At 45.8% G+C, this 20,263-nt stretch overlaps 1 protein-coding gene and 1 long non-coding RNA gene across 52 annotated transcripts in view; one reads left to right on the forward strand and one right to left on the reverse strand.

Moving 5' to 3' along the window:
* CACNA1C (calcium voltage-gated channel subunit alpha1 C) overlaps nt 1-20,263 on the forward strand; it is a 752,159-nt gene that overhangs the window by 78,711 nt on the left and 653,185 nt on the right. For 16 of the 50 annotated variants that reach the window (XM_058744186.1, XM_058744225.1, XM_058744218.1 and 13 more), the window contains exon 1: nt 13,533-13,645. The exons of the other annotated variants lie outside the window; for them this stretch is intronic. In XM_058744186.1, the coding sequence (XP_058600169.1) occupies nt 13,597-13,645 (49 nt within the window). In that variant the 5' untranslated portion in view covers nt 13,533-13,596. Of the gene's footprint in view, nt 1-13,532; nt 13,646-20,263 lie in introns of those variants that run through there. 50 annotated transcript variants of the gene reach the window in all.
* LOC131520217 (uncharacterized) lies at nt 136-16,301 on the reverse strand. 2 transcript variants are annotated; one of them, XR_009265986.1, is made up of 5 exons: nt 16,060-16,301; nt 8,131-8,508; nt 7,801-7,845; nt 345-406; nt 136-253 (listed from the first exon to the last, which is right to left on the reverse strand). It is a non-coding gene; the product is annotated as an uncharacterized LOC131520217 (long non-coding RNA). The 2 variants fall into 2 exon arrangements; XR_009265985.1 differs by having other exon boundaries at nt 7,801-8,508.

Below are 20,263 nucleotides of genomic sequence, written 5' to 3' on the forward strand. Positions count from 1 at the left end.
TCAGAACTTGGCATATCCCTAGCACACATGGGTCACAGACACACAGAGTTGTTGATTTATACTAGTCCGTTAGTCAGGATAGGCAATGTCGCACATTGGTGATGACTTCCAAATTTTGGAGACTTAGTACAATAAATGCTTATTTCTTGCTCATTCTATATATCCAGAGGGGGTTTGTGGGAGAGGTTCTGCTGCACAAAGTCACTCAGGGATCTAGGCTGATGGATGCTTCTCAGTCTTGTAGCTGCACCATCTGGATTATGTGGCAGAAGAGAGAAATGGGAACATCGCAATGGGTCTTTCATCACTTCAAACTTGAAGTGACACATGTCATTTTTACTTACATTTCATTAGTCGGAACTAGTCCCACAGTGTGTACAGGTACAGAGTAATTGAGAAGTGCACTCTTCCATGTGCCCAGAAGGGGAGGAAAACAATATTATTGGAATTAAACTGTAGTAAAGTTGATATAGGTGTCAGTTCATAAGCAGCATTAATCATCTTGGAAAAAAATGATTACCAAGGGTTGGTGATAAATAATAAAACAATGAGGTTATATTCATTGCAAAAAATGATTATAGAAGCAGGACTGAACATGAGAAAAACAGAAAACTTGAATCTGTTTTGGAAAAAGGCAAAACTGGCAAACTTTGAAAGAATGAAACTGGTCTTCAAATATGACTTTTTAACCTAAGACCTCTCTAGTAGGTAGAGCTGGTTCTGCAGGGTCATATGAAGAAATAGTTCCAAGTCTCCTGTTGCACTTGAAAACTCTGCCAACTTCTTGACTCTACCAGTCTCCACCTGGTTACTGAATTGAAGTCATTTAGCAAGTTCATGATAGTCATCACTAGGAAGATATTCTTTTTGTGGACCATGTAAGCCCTTCAGCTTTGCTTTGTCTAAGTTGTTACCTAGATGTGTTATGGGGCATTGACCTCACTGTAATGGTGGTAATGTTCAGCTATAACTTCTCCATCTCCTGGGGCTTGGAAAATCACTTTTCAACAATTTAGAAGATAGAGTGACTAAGCCAGATCAAGCGTAATTAGTTATAGGAAATTTGGGTTTACTTTCTGAGAATGTAAATATTTGGAATTATTCCTATCTAAGTAGCTTATATTAGTATTCTTTCAGATTTAGTACAGGCAGGGGACTGCTGCAGGTTGATCCAGGGTATCCCAATAAAAGATCCTTAGAATCTATAGTCAGAATAGAGGACCATCTTCAAAAAAGAGGTCTTAGGGAACAAATATCCTTCTCTTGTCCAATAAGGTACCCTTCCCCCAAATGTCAGGCAAAGGGCTACCTCACCTATGTCAGATCAAGAACCCAAAATTTTCAAGGCTATGAGAACTCTAGTCTAACGTGATTTGTGATCTTGTAGGGAAGCAAGGTGGAAATTAATGCCATGGAATTCTAAAAGGGATAGATGCAAAGTGACTACTCAAGAAAGAATGATCCAGAGCACAGGTATGAACTGAACCATTATCCATGATAATGGATATTATCCATTATTATTATCCATATATTATTAAAGAAAGAGAAAAACCAGGTGTCAGAGAGAAAAGACATTATAGGTTTAATACCAGCTGAAATATCAAAGGAAAGGTGAAATTACCAAGAGTGGTATTAATAGGAGGGCTGTGGATTGAACAAGAGAGTTGATAACTGCTTTCTGATGGCCAGGGGGGGAAAACATGTTTTAAAGATAATAGAGAACTTAGAATGCATTTACAAAAGGATGGAGGGAGAGGAAAGAACGTTTATAAAGTTGGTTAGAAGAGGAAGGTTCTGGAAGGTTTACTGAAGAAAACACTTTACAGTTTACTTTGAAAAACATTTTCAGGGCACCTGGGTGGCTCAGTCAGTTAAGTATCCCACACTTGATTTCGGCTTAGTTCATGATCTCCCAGTTTCATGAGTTTAAGCCCTGTATCAGGCTCTACTCTGATAGTGCAGAGCCTGCTTGACATTCTCCCTCTCTCTCTGCCCTTCACCTGCTCATGCTCTGTCTCTCAAAATAAATAAATAAACTAAAAAAAAAAAAATAAAATAATAATATTGCTCCAAAAATAGTAAGATACCTAGGAATAAGCCTAACCAAAGAGGTGAAAGATCTATACTCTGAAAACTATAATACTGCTAAAAGAAATTGAATATGACACAAAGAAATGGAAAGACATTTTATGCTCATGGATTAAAAGAACAAATATTGTTAAAATGTCTATAATACCCAAGAGCACCTGGCTGGCTCAGTTGGAGGAGCATGTGGCTTGATCTTGGGGTCATGAGTTTGAGCTCCACATTGAGTATAAAGATTACTTAAATAAATAAAACTTTAAAAAATGTTTATACTACCCAAAGCAATCTACACATTTAATGTAATCCCCATCAAAATACCAACAGCATTTTTTCACAGAACTAGAACAAATAATTCTTTTCTTTTTAATTTGAGAAAGAGAGAGAGAGAGAGCACAAGTTGGGCAGAGAGGCAGAAGGGGAGAGAAACAGAGAGAGAGAGAGAGAGAGAGAGAGAGAGAGAGAATACCAAGCAAGCTCCATGCTCAGTGCAGAGCCTGATGAGGGGCTCAATCTATCTTATGACCCTGGGATCATGACCTGAGCCAAAATCAAGAGTTGGACACTCAACCTACCGACCCGCCCAGACACCCTGAGAACAAACAATTCTAAAATATGTATAGAACCACAAAAGAACCTGAAGAGCCAAAGCAATCTTGAAAAAGAAAAAGCAAAGCTGGAGGTATCACAATTCTGGACTTCAAGTTACATTACAAAGCTATAGTAGTCAAAAAAGAATGGTACTGGCACAAAAATAGACACATAAATTAATGGAACAGAATAGAAAACCCAGAATGAACCCACAACTCTATGGTTAATTAATCTTCAACAAAGCAGGAAAGAATATCCAACGGGAAAAATAATTTCTCTTCAACAAATGGTGTTGGGAAAACTGGATAGGAACATGCAAAAGGATGAAACTGGATGATTTTCTTATACCTCACAAAAATAAATTAAAAGTGGATTGAAGACCTAAATGTGAGACGTGAAAACTTAAAATCCTAGAAGAGAGCACAGGCAATAACTTCTCTGACATCAGCCACAGCAGCTTTTTTTCTAGATGAGTCCCCCCTGAGGCAAGGGAAACAAAAACAAAAATAAACTACTGGGATTACATAAAAATAAAAAAGCTTCAAGGAGCCTGGGTGGCTCAGTTGGTTAAGCATCAGATTCTTGATTTCTGCTCAGGTCATGATCTCACGGTTCATGGGTTTGAGCCCCACGTGGGGCTCCACGCTGATAGTGCAGAGCCTGCTTGGGATTCTCTCTCTCCCCCTCTCTCTTCCCCTCCCTCACTTGCTCTCTCTCAACATTAAATAAACTTTAAAAGAAAAAAAACAAAATAAAAAGCTTCTGCACAGCCAAGGAAACAATCAACAAAACTAAGAGGGAACTCATGGAGTGGAGAAAGATATTTGCAAATGACATATCTGATAAAGGGTTAGTACCCAAAATATATAAAGAACTTATAAAATTTAACACTCAGAAACAAATAAGCCAGTTAAAAAATGGGCAGAAGACATGAACAGACACTTCTCCAAAGAAGACACATAGATGGCCAACATACACATGAAAAAATGCTCATCATCACTATCATCAGGGAAATGCAAATCAAAACTACAATGAGATATCGCTTCACACCTGTCAGAATGGCTAAAATTAACAACACAGGAAGCAACAGGTATTGGTGAGGATTTGGAGAAAAGGAACTCTTTTGTACTATTGGTGAGAATGCAAACTGGTGCAGCCACTGTGGAAAACAGTATGGAGTTTCCTTAAAATATTAAAAATAGAATTATCCTAGAGGTGGCTGGATGGCTTAGTCAGTTAAGTGTCTGACCCTTGATTTAAACTCAGGTCATGATCTCATGGTTGGAGGTTCAAGCCCCGCATCAGGCTCTGCGCTGACAGTGCAGAGCCTGCTTGAGATCCTCTCACTCCCTCTCTCTCTGCCCCTCCCCTGCTTGTGCTCTGTCTCTCTCAAAATAGATAAATAAACTTGAAAAAAGCCCAAAAAACAGAACTACCCTACAATCCAGTGATCATACTACTGGGTATTTACCCAAAGAATAAAAAAAACACTAATTCAAAGGGATACATGCACGCCTATGTTTATAGCAGCATCTACAATAGCCAAGATATGGAAGCAGTCCAAATGTCCATCGATTGATGAATGGATAAAGGAGATGTGATACGTATATACAATGGAATATTATTCAGCCATAAAAGGAATGAAATCTCGCCATTTGCAAAGACATGGATGGAGCTATTGAGTATTATGCTAAGTGAAATAAGTCAGTCAGAGAAAGACAAATACCATATGATTTTATTCATATGTGGAATTTAAGAAGCAAAACAAGCAAAGGGAGAAAACAAGAGAGAGAATCAAGAAACAGACTCTTTTTTAAAAAAATATTTATTTTTGAGAGAGACAGAGCTTGAGTAGGGGAGGGGCAGAGAGAGAGGGAGACACAGAATCCAAAGCACGTTCAGGCTCTGAGCTGTCAGCACAGAGCATAATGTGGGGCTCAGACCCACCAAGGGTGAGATTATGACCTGAGCCAAAGCCAGATGTTTAACCAAATGAGCCATCCAGTAAGAAACAGACTCTTAACTACAGAGGACTGATGTTTACCAGAGGGGAGGTGGGTCAGGGTGGGTGAAATAGGTGGTGGAGATTAAGGAATATACTTGTTATGATGAGCACCAAGTGATGTAAAGAAGTGTTGAATCACTATATTGTACACCTGAAACTAATATTACACTGTACATTAAATAACTGGAATTAAAATGGAAAGTTAAGGGGCTCCTGCATGGCTCAGTTGGTTGAATGTCTGACTCTTGATTTTGGCTCAGGTCATGATCTCAGTGGCTCTGCACTGAGCATGGAGCCTGCCTGGGATTCTCTCTCTCTCTCTCTCTCTCTCTCTCTCTCTCTCTCTCTCTCCCTCTGACCTCTCCCCTGCTCACTCTCTCTAAAATAAAATTAAAACTTAAGATTAAATTTCAAAAAAGAAAAAGAAAAAAAACCATATTCTATCTAGCACAGGGAATAATTTTGGAATTGGCCTGGAACAGTTAAGAAGGTAAAGAGGTTAGGGAGGCTGAGTAGCAAAATGAACTATGGGGTTTAAAGTCAGGTCCACTCCTACTCAGCTGAGTTGGTGTGGACAAGTTACTTAACTTCCCCAAATGTTCAATTTCTTTAAATAAAAACTGGGGATAATGTTTACCCCACAGAGTTGTTACATGTGTGAAGTTGAGTATTGAGGGAAAGGAGTATCTTCTGTAGTCTAGCAACTGCGCTAGGTTTATTTGCCACTCATTCAAGTATTAACATATGCCCATAATTTCCATTTATAAATGAAGAACAGAGAGAGAGAGAGAGAGAGAGAGAGAGAGAGAGAGAGAGAGAGAGAGAGAGAGAGATTGCCCAAGTTTCAGTAACTAGTAAATATTGGACTTGAGATTGAAATGAGAATGGGTGAAGGGACTTAGTCTGAGTGAAGGTAGTATGTGAGTTGAATGGAGACTCCTCAAAATATATGTCCATGTCCTAATCCATAGAACCTGTGAATATTACCTTATTCAGAAAAATAGTCTTTGTTGATGTAATTAACTGAAGGATCTTGAGATGAAGAGATCATCCTGGATTATCAGTGAGTCCACCAACAAATGATGTCTTAAATGTGAGGCAGAGGCATATTTGACAGCCAGGAGAGGTGGAGGCAATGGTGACCACAGAGACAGAAATTGGAGTAATGTGGTCACAAGTCAGGGAATGCCAACAGCCACCAGAAACTGGAAGAGGCAAAGAATGAATGGTCCCCTGGAGACCCTGAAGGGAGCACGACCCTGCTGATTTTTTTTTACTTCAGCCCTCAAATCTGAGAGAATAAATTTCTGTTGTTGTAAACCATCCATTTAGTGGTAATCTTTTATTGCAGCCCTACGACATTAATACATATGGGAATGGCTTCCACTCTGTGAAGGCCCTTGAGCACCTGAAAGGTGGACACAATATTGGACTGGTTCTGAGACTTACTGAGGGGATTCCTTCTGAGGGTTAGCAGGTCATCCATATGAAGCTGACTTTCTCAGGGCCTTGACAAGTAATCAAGAAAGTCATTTTAATGACTTAGCTCTTCTTTGGGTATCAGCTTTTCTTTGCAAAGAGCCATAAGAGATGAGGCCACTTGCCCCATTTTTCAGATGGGGCAAACAGGGGGACAGGCTACTTATGTGACTTAGCCTGGACCGCTGAGTTGCTGAGTTAGAAAAGAGAGTGCCATGATTTGAACTCACATGTGGCATATGAATTCTCCTGCGAGAACAGCTGGTCTTCAGGATTGGGCCATCAACCATCTCGCTGCTTTCTACCTTTGGGCGTTAAGTATTGCTGAAAGTCACAAGGGTGGGTATTTTACCACAACGTTATCCCTGCCATTTAAGCTTGCTCTAGGATGAGGATTGAATTCCCCCCACACCTCAAACACTCTGGCCTCCTCTTTGGAATTGAAATTGGGGCTGAGCTGCCAGGAGAGCTCTCTTTAAATGCAGTATATAAAGACAACCCAATGGGTTAGCGGGAATCTGTTTTTATCCTATGGCTTCTATATAAGTAGGTGAGGAGGAGGGATTCCAATGTGATATAGAAAAGAAGTCTGTCAGTAGAGGTTCTTCAATACTGACATGGGTTATGAAGGCAGCAGGGTTATTGTGGGCCTCTCAAAAGGAGGGCAGGGATCACTCCACCCTCTTTAGCTCTGCTCACTGAATTGTGAGTAGGGCGAGTTTTCCTGAAGCCTTTCTCTCCCCTCCATTTTAGATCCAGTACCTGAATTGTCTTGTGTAGTAGAGTGGACTGCACACAGCCTCTGGATTTGCATAGACTTGGGTTCAAATCCCAATTTTAATGTGTTTATTTACTTATTTTGAGAGAGAGAGAGAGAGAGAGAGAGAGAGAGAGAGAGAGAGAGAATGTGAGAGGGGGCGGGGGACAGAGAGAGTGGGAGACAGAATCCCAAGTAGGCTCTGTGCTGCTAGCATGGAGCTTGATGTGGGGCTTGATCTCACAAATGCTGAGATCATGACCCGAGCTGAAATCAAGAGTTGGACACTCAACGAAATGAATCACTCAGGCACCTTTATATTTTTAAATGCTTTATAGTTTTAAATGGGCAGGGGTGAGTCTCTTTGGCAGAGCTGTGGTGGAGTCACATATTAGACACTTGATAAATCTTTCTTACGGGGATGAGGGATGATAACAACTTTAAATGAGCACATTGCACACTCCTTACCTGGATTATTAATTCTCCCAAGCACTCTAGAGAGGTAGGTACTATTGCTAGTTCCATTTTGTAGAAACTGGGCATTAGGAGGTGAAGTCAGGAGTCCACATCCCCACAGCTTATAGCAGGGAGGGCCTGATTCTACGCTTGGCCTGTCTCCAAAGACCAGGCTCTTAACCATGGTTAAAGCACCTGCCATGATACCAGACACTCACTAGGTGTTATTAAGTGATGGTACTTAGTCTGAATTCAAAAAGTATATATAAAGAGCACCTATGTTCTGGGCACTATTTACTCCTGAAAACATCTAGGCAAGTGACCTGGGAAATGCTGGGATGAATCAGTTAGGTTTCATTAAGGAAGCAGTACCCTCATGAGTACTGGGGGTGACAGGGAGGAAGGGATTGGTTATAGGGCTGAGACTTACCCAGTGATGGGTCTGAAGTAGTTATAGATCAGCAGGGCCAGAAGTCTGGAAGAAAAGCCAGATGTGAGGTGGGAGAGAGTGAGGCCAAAGTGAAACCCCCAAAGGAACTTTTATTTTTCTCTTGCCACTTTCAACCTTGACTTTGAAACCAAAAGCTGGTACCCTTTACCACAGAACGGGACCTAAGCTTTGCTCCAGACTCAGAGTAGCTGAAGGGGAAGATGTGGCAGGAGCTGGGGAAGGCTGTGGGCCCACACCAACAGGGAAAGTCCCTGGATGGGTCACAATGTGTTGACAAGTTTGAAGCAGCCCCCGTAGCCACACATTGACCTTCACAACATGAAAGCTGCCGTTTCACTTCTACCTTCCAAATGCTCCACAAATATCTGTTGTAGGCAATCCTGAGAAACTACATACAGAAGGTAATTCTAGGAAGGAATTAGTTAAGTTGGCCTGATGCAAAACCGCTGCACCAATGTTCCAATGGTGCCACTTCACTGATGCACATGGCCTTACTGAGGTACAGAGGGTAGATAACCTCTTGGAAGGCACATTGAGGCAGAGCCTTCTGACTCACTTCTTCCCTGGCAGCCTTGGGTCAGACAGAAAAAAAGAAGAATGTACCTGTGATCCTACTTCCCAAAGAAAGCTCTTGTCAACATTTTGGTGTGAAGCCTTTGTAGTCTTTTTCTTAGTTCAAATATACACCTAGTTCAAATATTCAAGAAAAATGTAATCTTAGCATACATGATATTTTATAACCTGTTTTTCTTTTAGTGTGAATAGCCTTTTCCATGTCATTAATATTATTCCTTAACATTGTTTACATCTGTGTAAGAATTCCACAGCATGAATGTACCTAGTTTATCTATGAAGTGGTTAATGGCATAGTCTCTGAAGACAGACTACAGGGATTCAAATACCAGGTCTTCCAACATTTGCTAGCTGTGAAAATGGGCAGGTGAGTTAGCTATCCTTAGTTTCCTCACCTGCAAAATGGCGGTAATAGTACTTCCCTCAGAGGGCTGTTCTGAAGAACAAATGACTTTTTATATGTAGATAACCTACCTCTATTCTGATATTATTTAATCAACCTTCTAAATTGAATATTTAGATTGTTCCCAAGCCTTTCACCAAGGCTTTCACTTTTACACATACACCATAATTAACAAATTAAGTATAGTAAATATTTGTGGTCACATTAGGGAATCTCTTCCATAATGAATCATGAACTCTACATACATTGAGTGTCCATAATGTACAAAACATTATGCTATACACAAAGAAAAATGAACACAGTTCTCTTCCTTAAGACATTTGAAATGCAGTGGGGGTGGAGAAAAGGCACATTCATATACAAATATAATATTATGTACAAACATACCAGCATGTAGACAGAGGGCACAAATGAAGAACCGTGGGAGAGGAGAACACACCTTCAGCTGGGGAATCAGACAGGCAATGGAAGAGATAGAAAGACTTCGCCCTCTGCTCCCATCACCTCCCAGATCCTCAAATCAGAATTCAGAATGGTTTTCGTTTGTCAGGTTCAGAATTTGTTACCTCGAGAGAGAGCACCAAGGGCTGTGTTCCAAAGGTTCCAGGGATAGAGGTGTACAATGCAAGACCAAATATTTAGGAAATACCTTTTTTTCTGGAAAAGGAAAGAACACATTTCACAGCTGAATAGAGAAGTGAAAAATGAAACTAAAGAAGCATGAAGGTAATATTTACTTGCTAGATTTATACGGTGCCTACCTTTAGAAAAGCCTGGCTATAAATCCAGCATGTGCCCTCCCCTCCCGCATCCCCCCCCCCCAACATACATATACTCTGTTCTGTTATCAGGCTCTGAATTCTCTGAAGCACATTTTGCAGTCATTTTACTATCATTTTAAACTCTTCATCCTTCTACCCACCCCAGATCACTCTCAAACATCCTCTCCAAGAGTAGATGTTTGGAGTCAGACACTCCTAGGCTAAATCCAGACTCTACAGTTTACCTGCTGGGTGACCTTGGACATGTAACTGAAGTCTCTAAGTCTCAGTTTCCACATCTATAAAATGGGGACCCGAAGAGCAATATCACATCACCTATTGCACCTAGGGATGCAATGAGGATTACACGAGTGAGGCCTGTAAAACACTTACACAGTACAGATCACTCAATGGTGTGATCACTTATCACTCTGACATAGGCTTATAAGGAAGGCCTTAAGGAAGAGAACTGTGTTCATTTTTCTTTGTGTGTTCATTTTTCTATGTGCATCCTGAAACTAAGTGGAAGAGATATTTAGATTTGTGTCATTTCTAATTTTCTCTGTTAGGTTGAAAATTGAGTATGAAAACACCAGAATGGTGAAGAAGTCAGATTTCTCTTGTAACCAACAAAATCTAGACTGTTTCTAAATCTAGGCTGCTTTTCTAAAGGTAGGCACTGTATAATCTAGACTGTTTACAGGAGAATGAGGATGACTGATAATGTGTAATGCCTTTCCCAGGGGGCATTTGCATTTTCAACTGGGGCCAAAACCCTTGGCCAAAGGAATGAAGATGGAATGGTGGGATTTCAGCTACCAGGCAGGGGACAGTGGGAAATATTTTGATGCAGTGAATTTTAGTACTCCTAAACCATTTCAGGTACTCATTCATTCATTCACTCATTCATTCATTCATTCATTCAATGCATATTTATTAACTACTGTCTGCCAGACATTGTTTTATGCACTTGAGATACAATAGTGAACAAAATAGACAAAGATCTCTGTCCTCATGGGTTTCACATTTTAGTGGGGGCATAAAGACAATAAATAATATAATTAATGAATAAGTAGGCTTTATTATGTTACGGATTAAATACCATGTAAAAACTAGAGAAAAGGGGAGAGTGGCAGTCCTGGGGGGAGGTTGGACAGGTTGCATACTAAATATGGTGGTTAGGGGGCGCCTGGGTGGCTGGGTCGGTTAAGTGTCTGACTTCAGCTCAGGTCATGATCTTGCAGTTTGTGAGTTTGAGCCCTACGTTGGGCTCTGTGCTGACACCTCAGAGCCTGGAGCCTGCTTCGGATTCTGTGTCTCCCTCTCTCTCTGCCCTCCCCCTGCTCACGCTCTGTCTGTCTCTCTCTCAAAAACAAACAAACAAATAAATAAATAAAATAAATATGGTGGTTAGGATGAGCCTCATTGAGAAAGTGACATTTCCCCAATGTTTTGAAGGAAGTGAGGGAGTTCACCAACTGGACATCTGAGGAAAGAGTGTTTCTCAATGGGGAGAGTTAGAGCAAAGGGCTCAGGGAATGTGTGTGTGTGTGTGTGTGTGTGTGTGTGTGTGTGTGTGTGTGAGAGAGAGAGAGAGAGAGAGAGACAGAGAGAGAGAGAGACAGAGAGAGAGACAGAGAGACAGAGAGATGGAGAGGGAGGGAGATGGAGATGGGGAGGGAGAGGGGGAGACAGGAACTGAGAGAGACACAGAAAGAGAAAGGGGCAGTGGGAGAGATAATTCCTGTAAGTGCTTGGGGAACAGCAAGGATTCAGTGTGGCTGGAGCAGGTGGGAGAGCACTAGGAGATGAGAAGGTGTGCACTACTGTTCAGGTGAGTTTGTAGGCTACTCTAAGGAACTTGGCTTTTACTAAGTGAAATGGGAACCACTGGAGGGTTTTGAGCAGAGGAGTACAGTGATGTGACATTTTAAATGGATCGTTGTGACCATTGTATTAGGGATATACCAAAAGTGGGGAGGGAAAGGTACACCAGTGGGATCAGCTACTGCAGAAACTCAGGTGAAGGATGATGTTGGCTCAGACCAAGGGGGCAGTAGGGGAGGAACTGAGAAGTGGTAATATTCTGCATTTATCCAAAGGTAGAACAAAAGGGATGTAGGAGGATGAGAGAAAGGAGTCAAGAATGACTCCAGGTGTTTGGCCCCATCAGCTGGGATGAGGAAGGCTGTGTGAGGAGGAAGGCACAGAACATAAGGAATTCAGGGTTTGGATATGTCAGGTTTGAGGTGTCTGTCCGACTCCCAAGTGGAGACTGAGGTTGGCTGTGTAGCCTGGCACTCAGGAAGTCTGGGCCGGAGATACAAACTTGAGATAGACAGTTGCTTAAAGGCGTGAAGACAGATGGGATCACCCAAGGAATGAGTGTGGATGGGAAGTGAGGCGGTCTGAGGGCGGGAAGGTAAAGGTTTTCCCAGAGGGAATTGCAGGTTCCCCTGCTAGAGCTGACTAAGGTCCATTCTAGAGCAGCCCGGGCCTGCAGGGGGTGCCCTGGAACTGGCTGTGGTTGCAGTGATGGAGAGAAATGTTTGCTTCTCCGGGAAGGAGAGACGCTCAATAGATTCCTTCGGGAGTGGCAGGAATAATTAAGAGAAGTAGGTAAGGATATCCTAGTAGCACACGTGCTCGGCTGCCTCCAAGGAATTGGAAAACCTGGGTCTATTAATCTGTTCAGACATCTGGGCACCACCGCCTAGCCTACGAGGCCCCGCCTCTCCAGCCCTTTCTCTCTCTCTCCCCTCCCCTCTTCCCATCCTCGCCTCTACATGTCACTTCTACAACCGCTCTGATTATAATTGATCAAACAGAATCACGGAATCACGGCTCATTTTGCTGTTTTGTTCAGTGGCCCGATCTGCAAAGAGACTCTGGTAGTTGGGCAGATTGTATTCTCCCCTCTTGGAATTCCGCTCACAGAGGCCTTCCCGTCGTGGTCTGCCGCGCAGGGACACGCCGGTGCCGCCGAGGATAACGAGGGCGGGGGGCTGGAGGCGGGCGGGGTGGGGGTGGGGGACGCGGCGCCGGCGGCGGGGCGCGAGGGGGTGTGTCCGCGCCCCGGCCCGCCCGCCCCCCCCTCCCGCCCTCCCCGGGGGCGCCCCGCGCGGCCCCTCACCCCCGCCCCTCGCCGGGCCCGCCGCCTCGCCTCGTTCCCCTTGACGTCATGTGGGCAGCAGGCTGGCTCGCGCGGCGCGGCCGAGGGCCCGAGCGGGTGCTCAACTTCGGGCTCAAGTCCGCGCGGTGCGCCCTGAGCCGTGCGCCCGGCTCCCCGCGCGCCGCCGCCGCCGCCACATCTGGAAGCGTTCAGCGCGTCTGCCTCCAGCGCGCCGGGAGGGCGGGCGGGCGCGGGCAGGGGAGGGCGCGGGCGCGGCGGGGCTGGGCTGGGCGGCAGTGAGCGCGGCGCTCTCTCGCGCGCCCGGTGTCTCCCTCTCCCTGCCTCTGCAGAAACAGCTCCCTGCCAGAACGGCGCTCGGCGCGGCGCGGCCCGGAGCGGCGGCGGCGCCTCTTCCTGCCTGCTAGCCCTCAGGAGTTGCTGGATCTTTTTGACAGAAAAAAGCCGACAGGGGCCTCGAGGAGGACTCGCCACGAGCGGGCAGAGACGGTTCGGCCCCCTGCTGGCCCGGGCGGACCCCTCTCCCCCCGTCCAGGGGTCCGCTGCTCCCCCACTCCCCTCCTTTCCACCTCTTCTCGCTCTGCCTCTCTCGATTTATTTTTTCGAACGGTGTAGCCGCCAGAGGTGCGGTGCTAAATTCTTGGAAGGGGCCCGGATGTACTGAGGATGCATTACAATTTCACAAAAGGAGGCAGTAGTGGAAAGGAGCAGTTTTTGGTGTTTGATGCAATAATGGGAATCAGGTAATCCTCAGAAGGGAAGAAGAAAATACTGCAGATCCACGGCTTCCTTGAATTTGCACGAAAGCCGCCGACCTCGGAGGAGGGATTAATCCAGACCCGCTTGGGGGTGTTTGGCCATTTCTTCCTCTTTGTGGCTTCTTCTCCTTTTAAAACAATTTTTGGTCAATGGTCAATGAGAACACGAGGATGTACATTCCAGAGGAAAACCACCAAGGTAAGGCTGGACCCCGCCGCCTCGCCGGGGCTCCAGCCCGGTCTCCCGCCCGGTCTCCCCGCCCTCTCCACCCCTCTCCCGCTCTCCCCCGCGCGCTCCCCGCGGCCCCTGGGCCGGTCCCTGCGGAGTTGCCCCGGGCTGCGTCCGCGAAGGGCGCCGGGCAGCGGGGCGCCTCCGCCTCGCCCGAGCGGCCGGGAGCCCGGCGGGACCCGGGCCGGAGCCGCCCGCGAGCCGGAGCGGAAAATTCCCGCCCCTCCCCCTCCCCGTGCCCGGCTTCTCCAGAGCATGTGTTTCCTATGAAATTCCAGGCGAGGGGGAAAAGTTCCCCAAGTGTCTGCTCTGCCTCGCTTTCTCGCGTTTGCCTGGGAAGCCCAACTGCCCGGCCGGCGGCGCCGGGTGGGGGGAGGGGGCGCCGCCGAGCCCCCGGGGCCAGGGTCCCTCGCCTTGCTCCGGGCGCGGCTGGGAGCGCGCGCGCGCACCCCGCCCCAGGTCGGCCTCGCGCCCCCGGCCGCCGCCGGGCATCCCGCTCGCAGCCGGGCGCCCCTTCCCCCCGGCAGCGCGCTCCAGGTGGCGGGTGGGGGCCCGGGATGCAGATGTGAGACTCGGCGCCTCTCTCCCTCTTTCCCGTTTCCCTCGCTTCCTCTGTCTCCCTTCCTCTCGCCCGGCTCCCTTTCTCCTCTCTTCCTCTCTCCCTCTCTCCCCCCGGCTCACCTACACCCACCCACCTCTCTACTGCCATTGACCCCGAGTGCACCCACGCCCCGTGTGTTCTTATTCGCACCCACATGTGGGCTAGCACCTGAGGATGTAAGCAGTTAGAATTCGGGCGGTGTGTGGGCTTTGCTTTTTCATGTTTTAAGGAAATAATGAAAGGGTGTGCCAAGCTCACGCGGCTGCACACTATTGCCCAGTGTTTTGCCAGCATCTCCATCCTTGGCATCAAGTGTCACCAGCTCCCCCCAGTGAGGGGGAAAGGCTTTCAGGTAACTCCCCTCTTCTTGGAAACTTTCTCCCTCACCCCCATCCCCATATTAACAAGTTATTATGTTTTGGCATTGCTCAGCGGTTAAGGTTATGATGGAGTGTGGAGGGTTGGTCTTGCTGGAGTGTGGCAGCCTCCAGCTTCATCTCTGTCTTGTCTCTATGGCTTTCTCTGTCTCTTTTGGGTGTAGTCTTTCCTTTTTCTCTCCCAGTTTCCCAAGCCTCCCTGTTTACAATCTTCCTTTCAATTTCTTCCTCCTGAATACCTGTCGCTGTTAGTCCTGTTACTTCCTGGGGTATACTTTAAGTGATTCTCTGAGGACCCCAGCCTGGTGTGTGTGGCGGGAGCGGTTGTCTCCATGTCTCTTTATTCCAGCCTCCTCCTGCCCCCATCTCCACCATTTGGGGACAGAGCCCCTGTCCTTTAGAGCCACCTGGCTGGTCTCTGTCCATCCTGAAACCGATTTGAGGGTCAGCTGTCCCTTTGCTTTCCAGCTGGGGTGGCAGCGTGAGGATTTTGACTTCTTGGTAGAAAGAATTTTGTCAAGGGCCATGGGTTCTAGGGTGAGCCAGGGCTTTGTCATTAGGACAGCTTCTGTCCCTGGATTTCTCGATGCCATGACCCTATCCCTCACCTGTTCCCCTGTCCCCTTTCTATCAGATGGAGCAGTGGATGCATTAGGAGGGAGAGGGTGAGAAACACAAAGGAAAGGGTGATATTTGTGAAGTGTGGGGATGGATGTCTCCCCTCCAGGCTCTCAACTCGGTAAGCAGCCTTGAAGAGGAGAGCTCAATAGTATTGTCCTTACTATCACTAATGATGGCAGTATACTGTGGTAAGAATTATTATTCGCATAACGATAATATTAGTTTACCAGGTCCCCTCTTAGTGCAGGATAAACCCCTCTTGGCCCCTTTCCTTTCTTTTGCCCCTTTGTTCCCTGGCATCCTTCCTCCCACCCCATATGCAGGGAGCAGACATTAAAAGTAGGAGCACTGACCCTGGAAAGGTTTATGAGAAAGATGGAGGGACAGGAGCAAGTGAGCCGTGGCCGGGAGCTCTGCCTTTCCAGCAACATGCCAACAAACACTATGGCAACCTGAATTCCAGTTCTCTCCCTTGAAGCTGCAGTGATTATATAATTCACATGAGCAATTTTGCCTCCATTCCTGGATGCGGTTCTCAGGTGAAAGAGCACCAGGATCCCTGTCTCCCCTCCATTTCCCATCCCCCTTTCCCTGGTCTTTGGCATTGCCCAGGGTTTTTTTGCAGGGAGGCGAGATGGAGGGTGATGGAGGTAGGGAAGGGCAGACCTGGAAAAGCACGAATATCTACAAGGAAGGGGTTGCTGTGGTTTAATAACCAAAGGGGTGATGAAACATAATTGGGGGTTAGAGTTTCAGGAAAGAGAGTAGAGAAGCCAAACAATTACCTCAGATCAGTGATGGTGGCGAACCAAAGAGTGGAGAACCAAAAAAGTTGCCAGTGGTGGGGCTTTACATTCTTCTCTTCCTGACAGAGTTGAAGGCACTGGATGCATTGGCCCTTTCTCCCCAGCTTTTCAGTGCTGTGTGTGTGTGTGTGTGTGTGTGTGTGTGTGTGTGTGTTTGCGCGCGCTTGTGCATTGAGAGTTGGGATATGGAGACCAGTGGCCAGTGCACTGGGATAGCCTGAAGGTTCACTGAAGGACTGGCTTTTGACCCTGGGCTTCAGGCTGGGAGTGGCTCATGTGGGCCTTGCCTCACCTCTGGTGCCCTATCTACTCGGTCCCACGCCAACCTCCCACTTTTCTGGGCTGATTTTCCATTGCAGGCTCCAGCTAGCAAATGAGTTTCTTAATAGTCAACCAGTTAGCAAATAAAACATCAGAATGTCCCTTATCTGCTGGAGACAAGGCAGAGGGGAGAAACATGTGTTCTGGGAGGGAAGACATACTGTGCTTTTCTTTTAACTACTTAGCAATACGGCAGAATAGTAATCATCATAATAAAGTAATAATAATAATGATCACAGTTAACTCTCTTTACAAATGGTCATAGACAATGTTGCTTGCACCTTAGCTTGTGTGGGTTATAGAAAGCATGACATTAGCTTCTCTTTCTCTGGGTACTGGATGGAGGAAACTGGAGAAAAGGGGCTATTGAGGCTCAAAATATCATTCCTAGTATTGCTCTGATACTTTACAGTGTATCAGAATACTACATAATAAACTATATTACAAGAACCAATTATTCATTATTTCCATAGAGCACATGCTAAGAGTATTTAAATGCACGCGCGCACGCGCGCGCACACACACACACACACACACACTGAATAAGGAAAAGATTTCAGATTATACAAGAGTTTAATGCACTTTGGGGACCCAGTGAGTTGTGGAGAGGAATATTGGTAATGCAGCCCCCTAAGACTGTTTGGACATTTCTACCTCATATGGTAGAAATGTTAAGTGGAGAATTGTTCTCTACAAGTAGATGTTACAGGTATAGTACTTTGCAGATGAAACGGTGAGCTGTTAGCCCCTGCAGCTGCCTCTCAGAGTCTTGGTGATGACTTGAACTCTTCCTGCATTTTTTTCTTTGAGTGAACATTGTCCTAGGTGGGTTCATCTATGTATATAATACTTTGGACTTAACACTGAAGCATACCGAATGGGGATTTTGAGGCCCTGCTGATCTTTGTATCCTTACTTCTGGCACAGGTCCCCGCTCATTCAGGCCCTTGATACATGAATGAATGCATGCTGGTGAGAACGAATGAATGCAGACCTAGAAGACCTAAAGTGGATGTGCTTTCTGCCTCTCCCAGTAGGTGGCACTCCAGGGCTTAGGAGTCAGGAAAGGGGCAGTCTCCCTGGGTTTGGTGAGGAAAGATTGGGAGAGTTTGGAGAGAATTTCCTGTGTGCTGTGACTCTTTGCTTATGTCTATACCTGCCCCAGTGCAGAGAACCCCAAAGACCAGTGTGTGTTCCCGTGCCAGCACACACACCAGAGGACCCCCCAGTGTGACTGAGGCCCTCAGTGACCTTGCCACCCTCTGGTAAAGAAAACCCACTTTGGATTTCTCCCACTTTTGCACACTCTTACCTCAGACTTCTGTTTACCTCTAAAACAGCATCCTACTCAGCCTTGAGGGAGGCTTTTGGGTGATTAGCTGAACTTGTTATGGCTGTATATTAATTTTCTCCCTGATTTACCATAGATGGTTTAGTAACCAGAGGGGCCAGGACTTCCCAAGCCCAGTGGAATATGAGGTGACCAGAAATTTGGGATTTGGAAACCCTAACCTATAGGGTTACAGAGCTTGTCAGCTCAAAGGCAAGAAGGCGTTTTCCTAACTTTATTAGGGGAAAAAAACCACAAAAACAACTGGGTACACTTCACAGCTGATTTCTGTTTATGAGTCTGGCTGGGCTCATGCTGGGTAATGGCAGAAAAGCTCCCGAGACCCAGGTTAGTCAGTAACTGAGATTTGTTCTAATTTTCAGTGATGTTTTCCAACTCCTGGTTGTTTCTTTTCTATCCCTTCAGTTGGCCTTCTTAGTTGTGGCAAATTCTGTGAGGTCTGAGAACCTCTTGCTATCAGGTTAAGAAGGGGCGAATGAGTGGACCATAGCGTTTTCTTCCTTTTCAGTAATTCTTCCTGCCTGGTGAGGCATCTATTTGTTACATGGTAGTAACAGGTCAGCTGGCGTCATCCCCACTTTTCCTTGGTGGGACTCCAAAATCAGTGCTCCGCATTCAAAAGTAAGAGACAATTTTATTTTCCAGTATGGACTAAAGAAAACTGATAGATTGTTTGGGAAACACCTGAAGACTTAAGAGCAAAGCCAATTAGCAAATGATCGCACTAATTTAGTCTGTTTTTAGATCCCATCCTCACTGTTGCCTCAGTTAATGCTGGGCACTGTGGAGGAGAGCAGAAGACTGATTTAAAAAAAAAAAAAAGGCATGGGGAATTGTTTTGCAAAATATCAGGTGCTGAATATTTAGCAACATGAGTGCTAAACATTCTGATAATGAAACAACACTCCATGCCATGGCTGTCATTATTAAAATAATTTAGTAAACACCTGTTTACATGTACCTCAAGGTTAGATACTGTATAAAACAAGTAAAAGTGACAGGATCCCTCTGGGAAAATGGAATGATTTTCAGTGCTGTTCTAAAGCCAGGTCCATAGACTTTAACTGAACCCGGGTCAGAAAAGCAGCATGGAGGGCTGAAGAAGTGAATGTGATGGTTTGAACCAATAGCCCAGGTACTACAGGAAAGGTCTTCGATGTATTTTAATTCCCAGATGGAGTGCTTCTGTATTCAAGATGAGGCTTTACTGACCCTAGGAGGTGCACACCTAGAACATTGCCACAGACCTTGTTTCTTTCCCTCCATGGTGTAGGAGCACTTGGAGGCAGGTGCTCGTGGCAAGAAGGCAACTGGAGCGGAGTCTTGGGTTCCTAGGAGGCTTGGGACCCTGAGAGCCATGCTGCAGTTGTAGTCTGTGCCCTGTGTGGGTGGGGGCCCAGGAGGGCCTTGTAGAGGAGCAGAGTTGTGAAATGGCTGGGAACTTCAGGAAGCCAGCTGTTGGGAGAAGGATGCAGGAAGAGGCCCAGATGACCGGGATGTGTCCAGGGTGGGGGGGTAGTTTGGGGAACACAGTTACAACTTGTGGAACTGAATTAAATCAAGTGGGGATTTAAGGGACATAAGGAAAGCAGTTTGGGCCTGGAGCTGGGGAATCAAACAGAGGTTGAAAATAGGCCCTTCCCCAGAGACCAAGTGAATGAAGGGAATAGTAAATCTGGCTCAGAGCCAGAGAATGAGGAAAGGGTGGATTAACTGGCAAGAAGCCAAAAGTTCCTCCCCTTCCCAAAACCTCACCAGACCATTGCTGTCCATAACATGTTCACTTAAAAACATCTTCTTGCTGCACTGTGTGCGCGTGTGTGTGTGTGTGTGTGTGTGTGTATGTATGTATGTGAGAGAGACACAGAGAGAGGGTGGGGAGGGGGTGGTTCTAGATTCATGAGCTTTGAAGGGTTTGTCAAACAGACGTAGAATAAATGTAATGTCTCTGGGAATTTACTTTCTAGGATCAAAGCATTTTAAGGAACCTTAGGACAAACTCTGTTTCTAGTTACGAAAACAAAGGCTCCTAAAGAGTCAGTCATTCAGGCAGGGATGTGACAGAAAACAAGGTCTTCAGGCTCTTTTTCCTCCTGCTTTCTCTTGACCACACTTGGTATATGTTAAACCTGATAAGAAAGTATTGCTTAGTATTTCTGGTAAAATTTTGCTTAATCAACCTTTCAACCTCTCCCTATTCTACCTCTGTCCAATCCCACCTTTGTACTGACTGAAAATCACTTCTGAGATGTTAGATTTGGAAACAGAGTTGGAGTGGGGTGGGGGTAGCTATCATTGGAAAGGTTTAAAAATAATTTCTCAGGCTGCAGAGTAAAAGTTCATACATGTCCACAAGGACCTCCAACAAAATTCAGATCACTGTTCTGTCTGCAAACAGATATAGCTCCAAGCTGTTTTTATTTGTGTACTTCTTTTCTGTCCCGCTCTAGGCTCATTTCAGCCCCTGTGAGGGAGTGGGGTGATGAGAGGCGAGCTGTTCTGTAGGACTTC

Source organism: Neofelis nebulosa, chromosome 8 (genome assembly GCF_028018385.1).
Source record: "Neofelis nebulosa isolate mNeoNeb1 chromosome 8, mNeoNeb1.pri, whole genome shotgun sequence".
Lineage (NCBI taxonomy): Eukaryota > Metazoa > Chordata > Mammalia > Carnivora > Felidae > Neofelis > Neofelis nebulosa.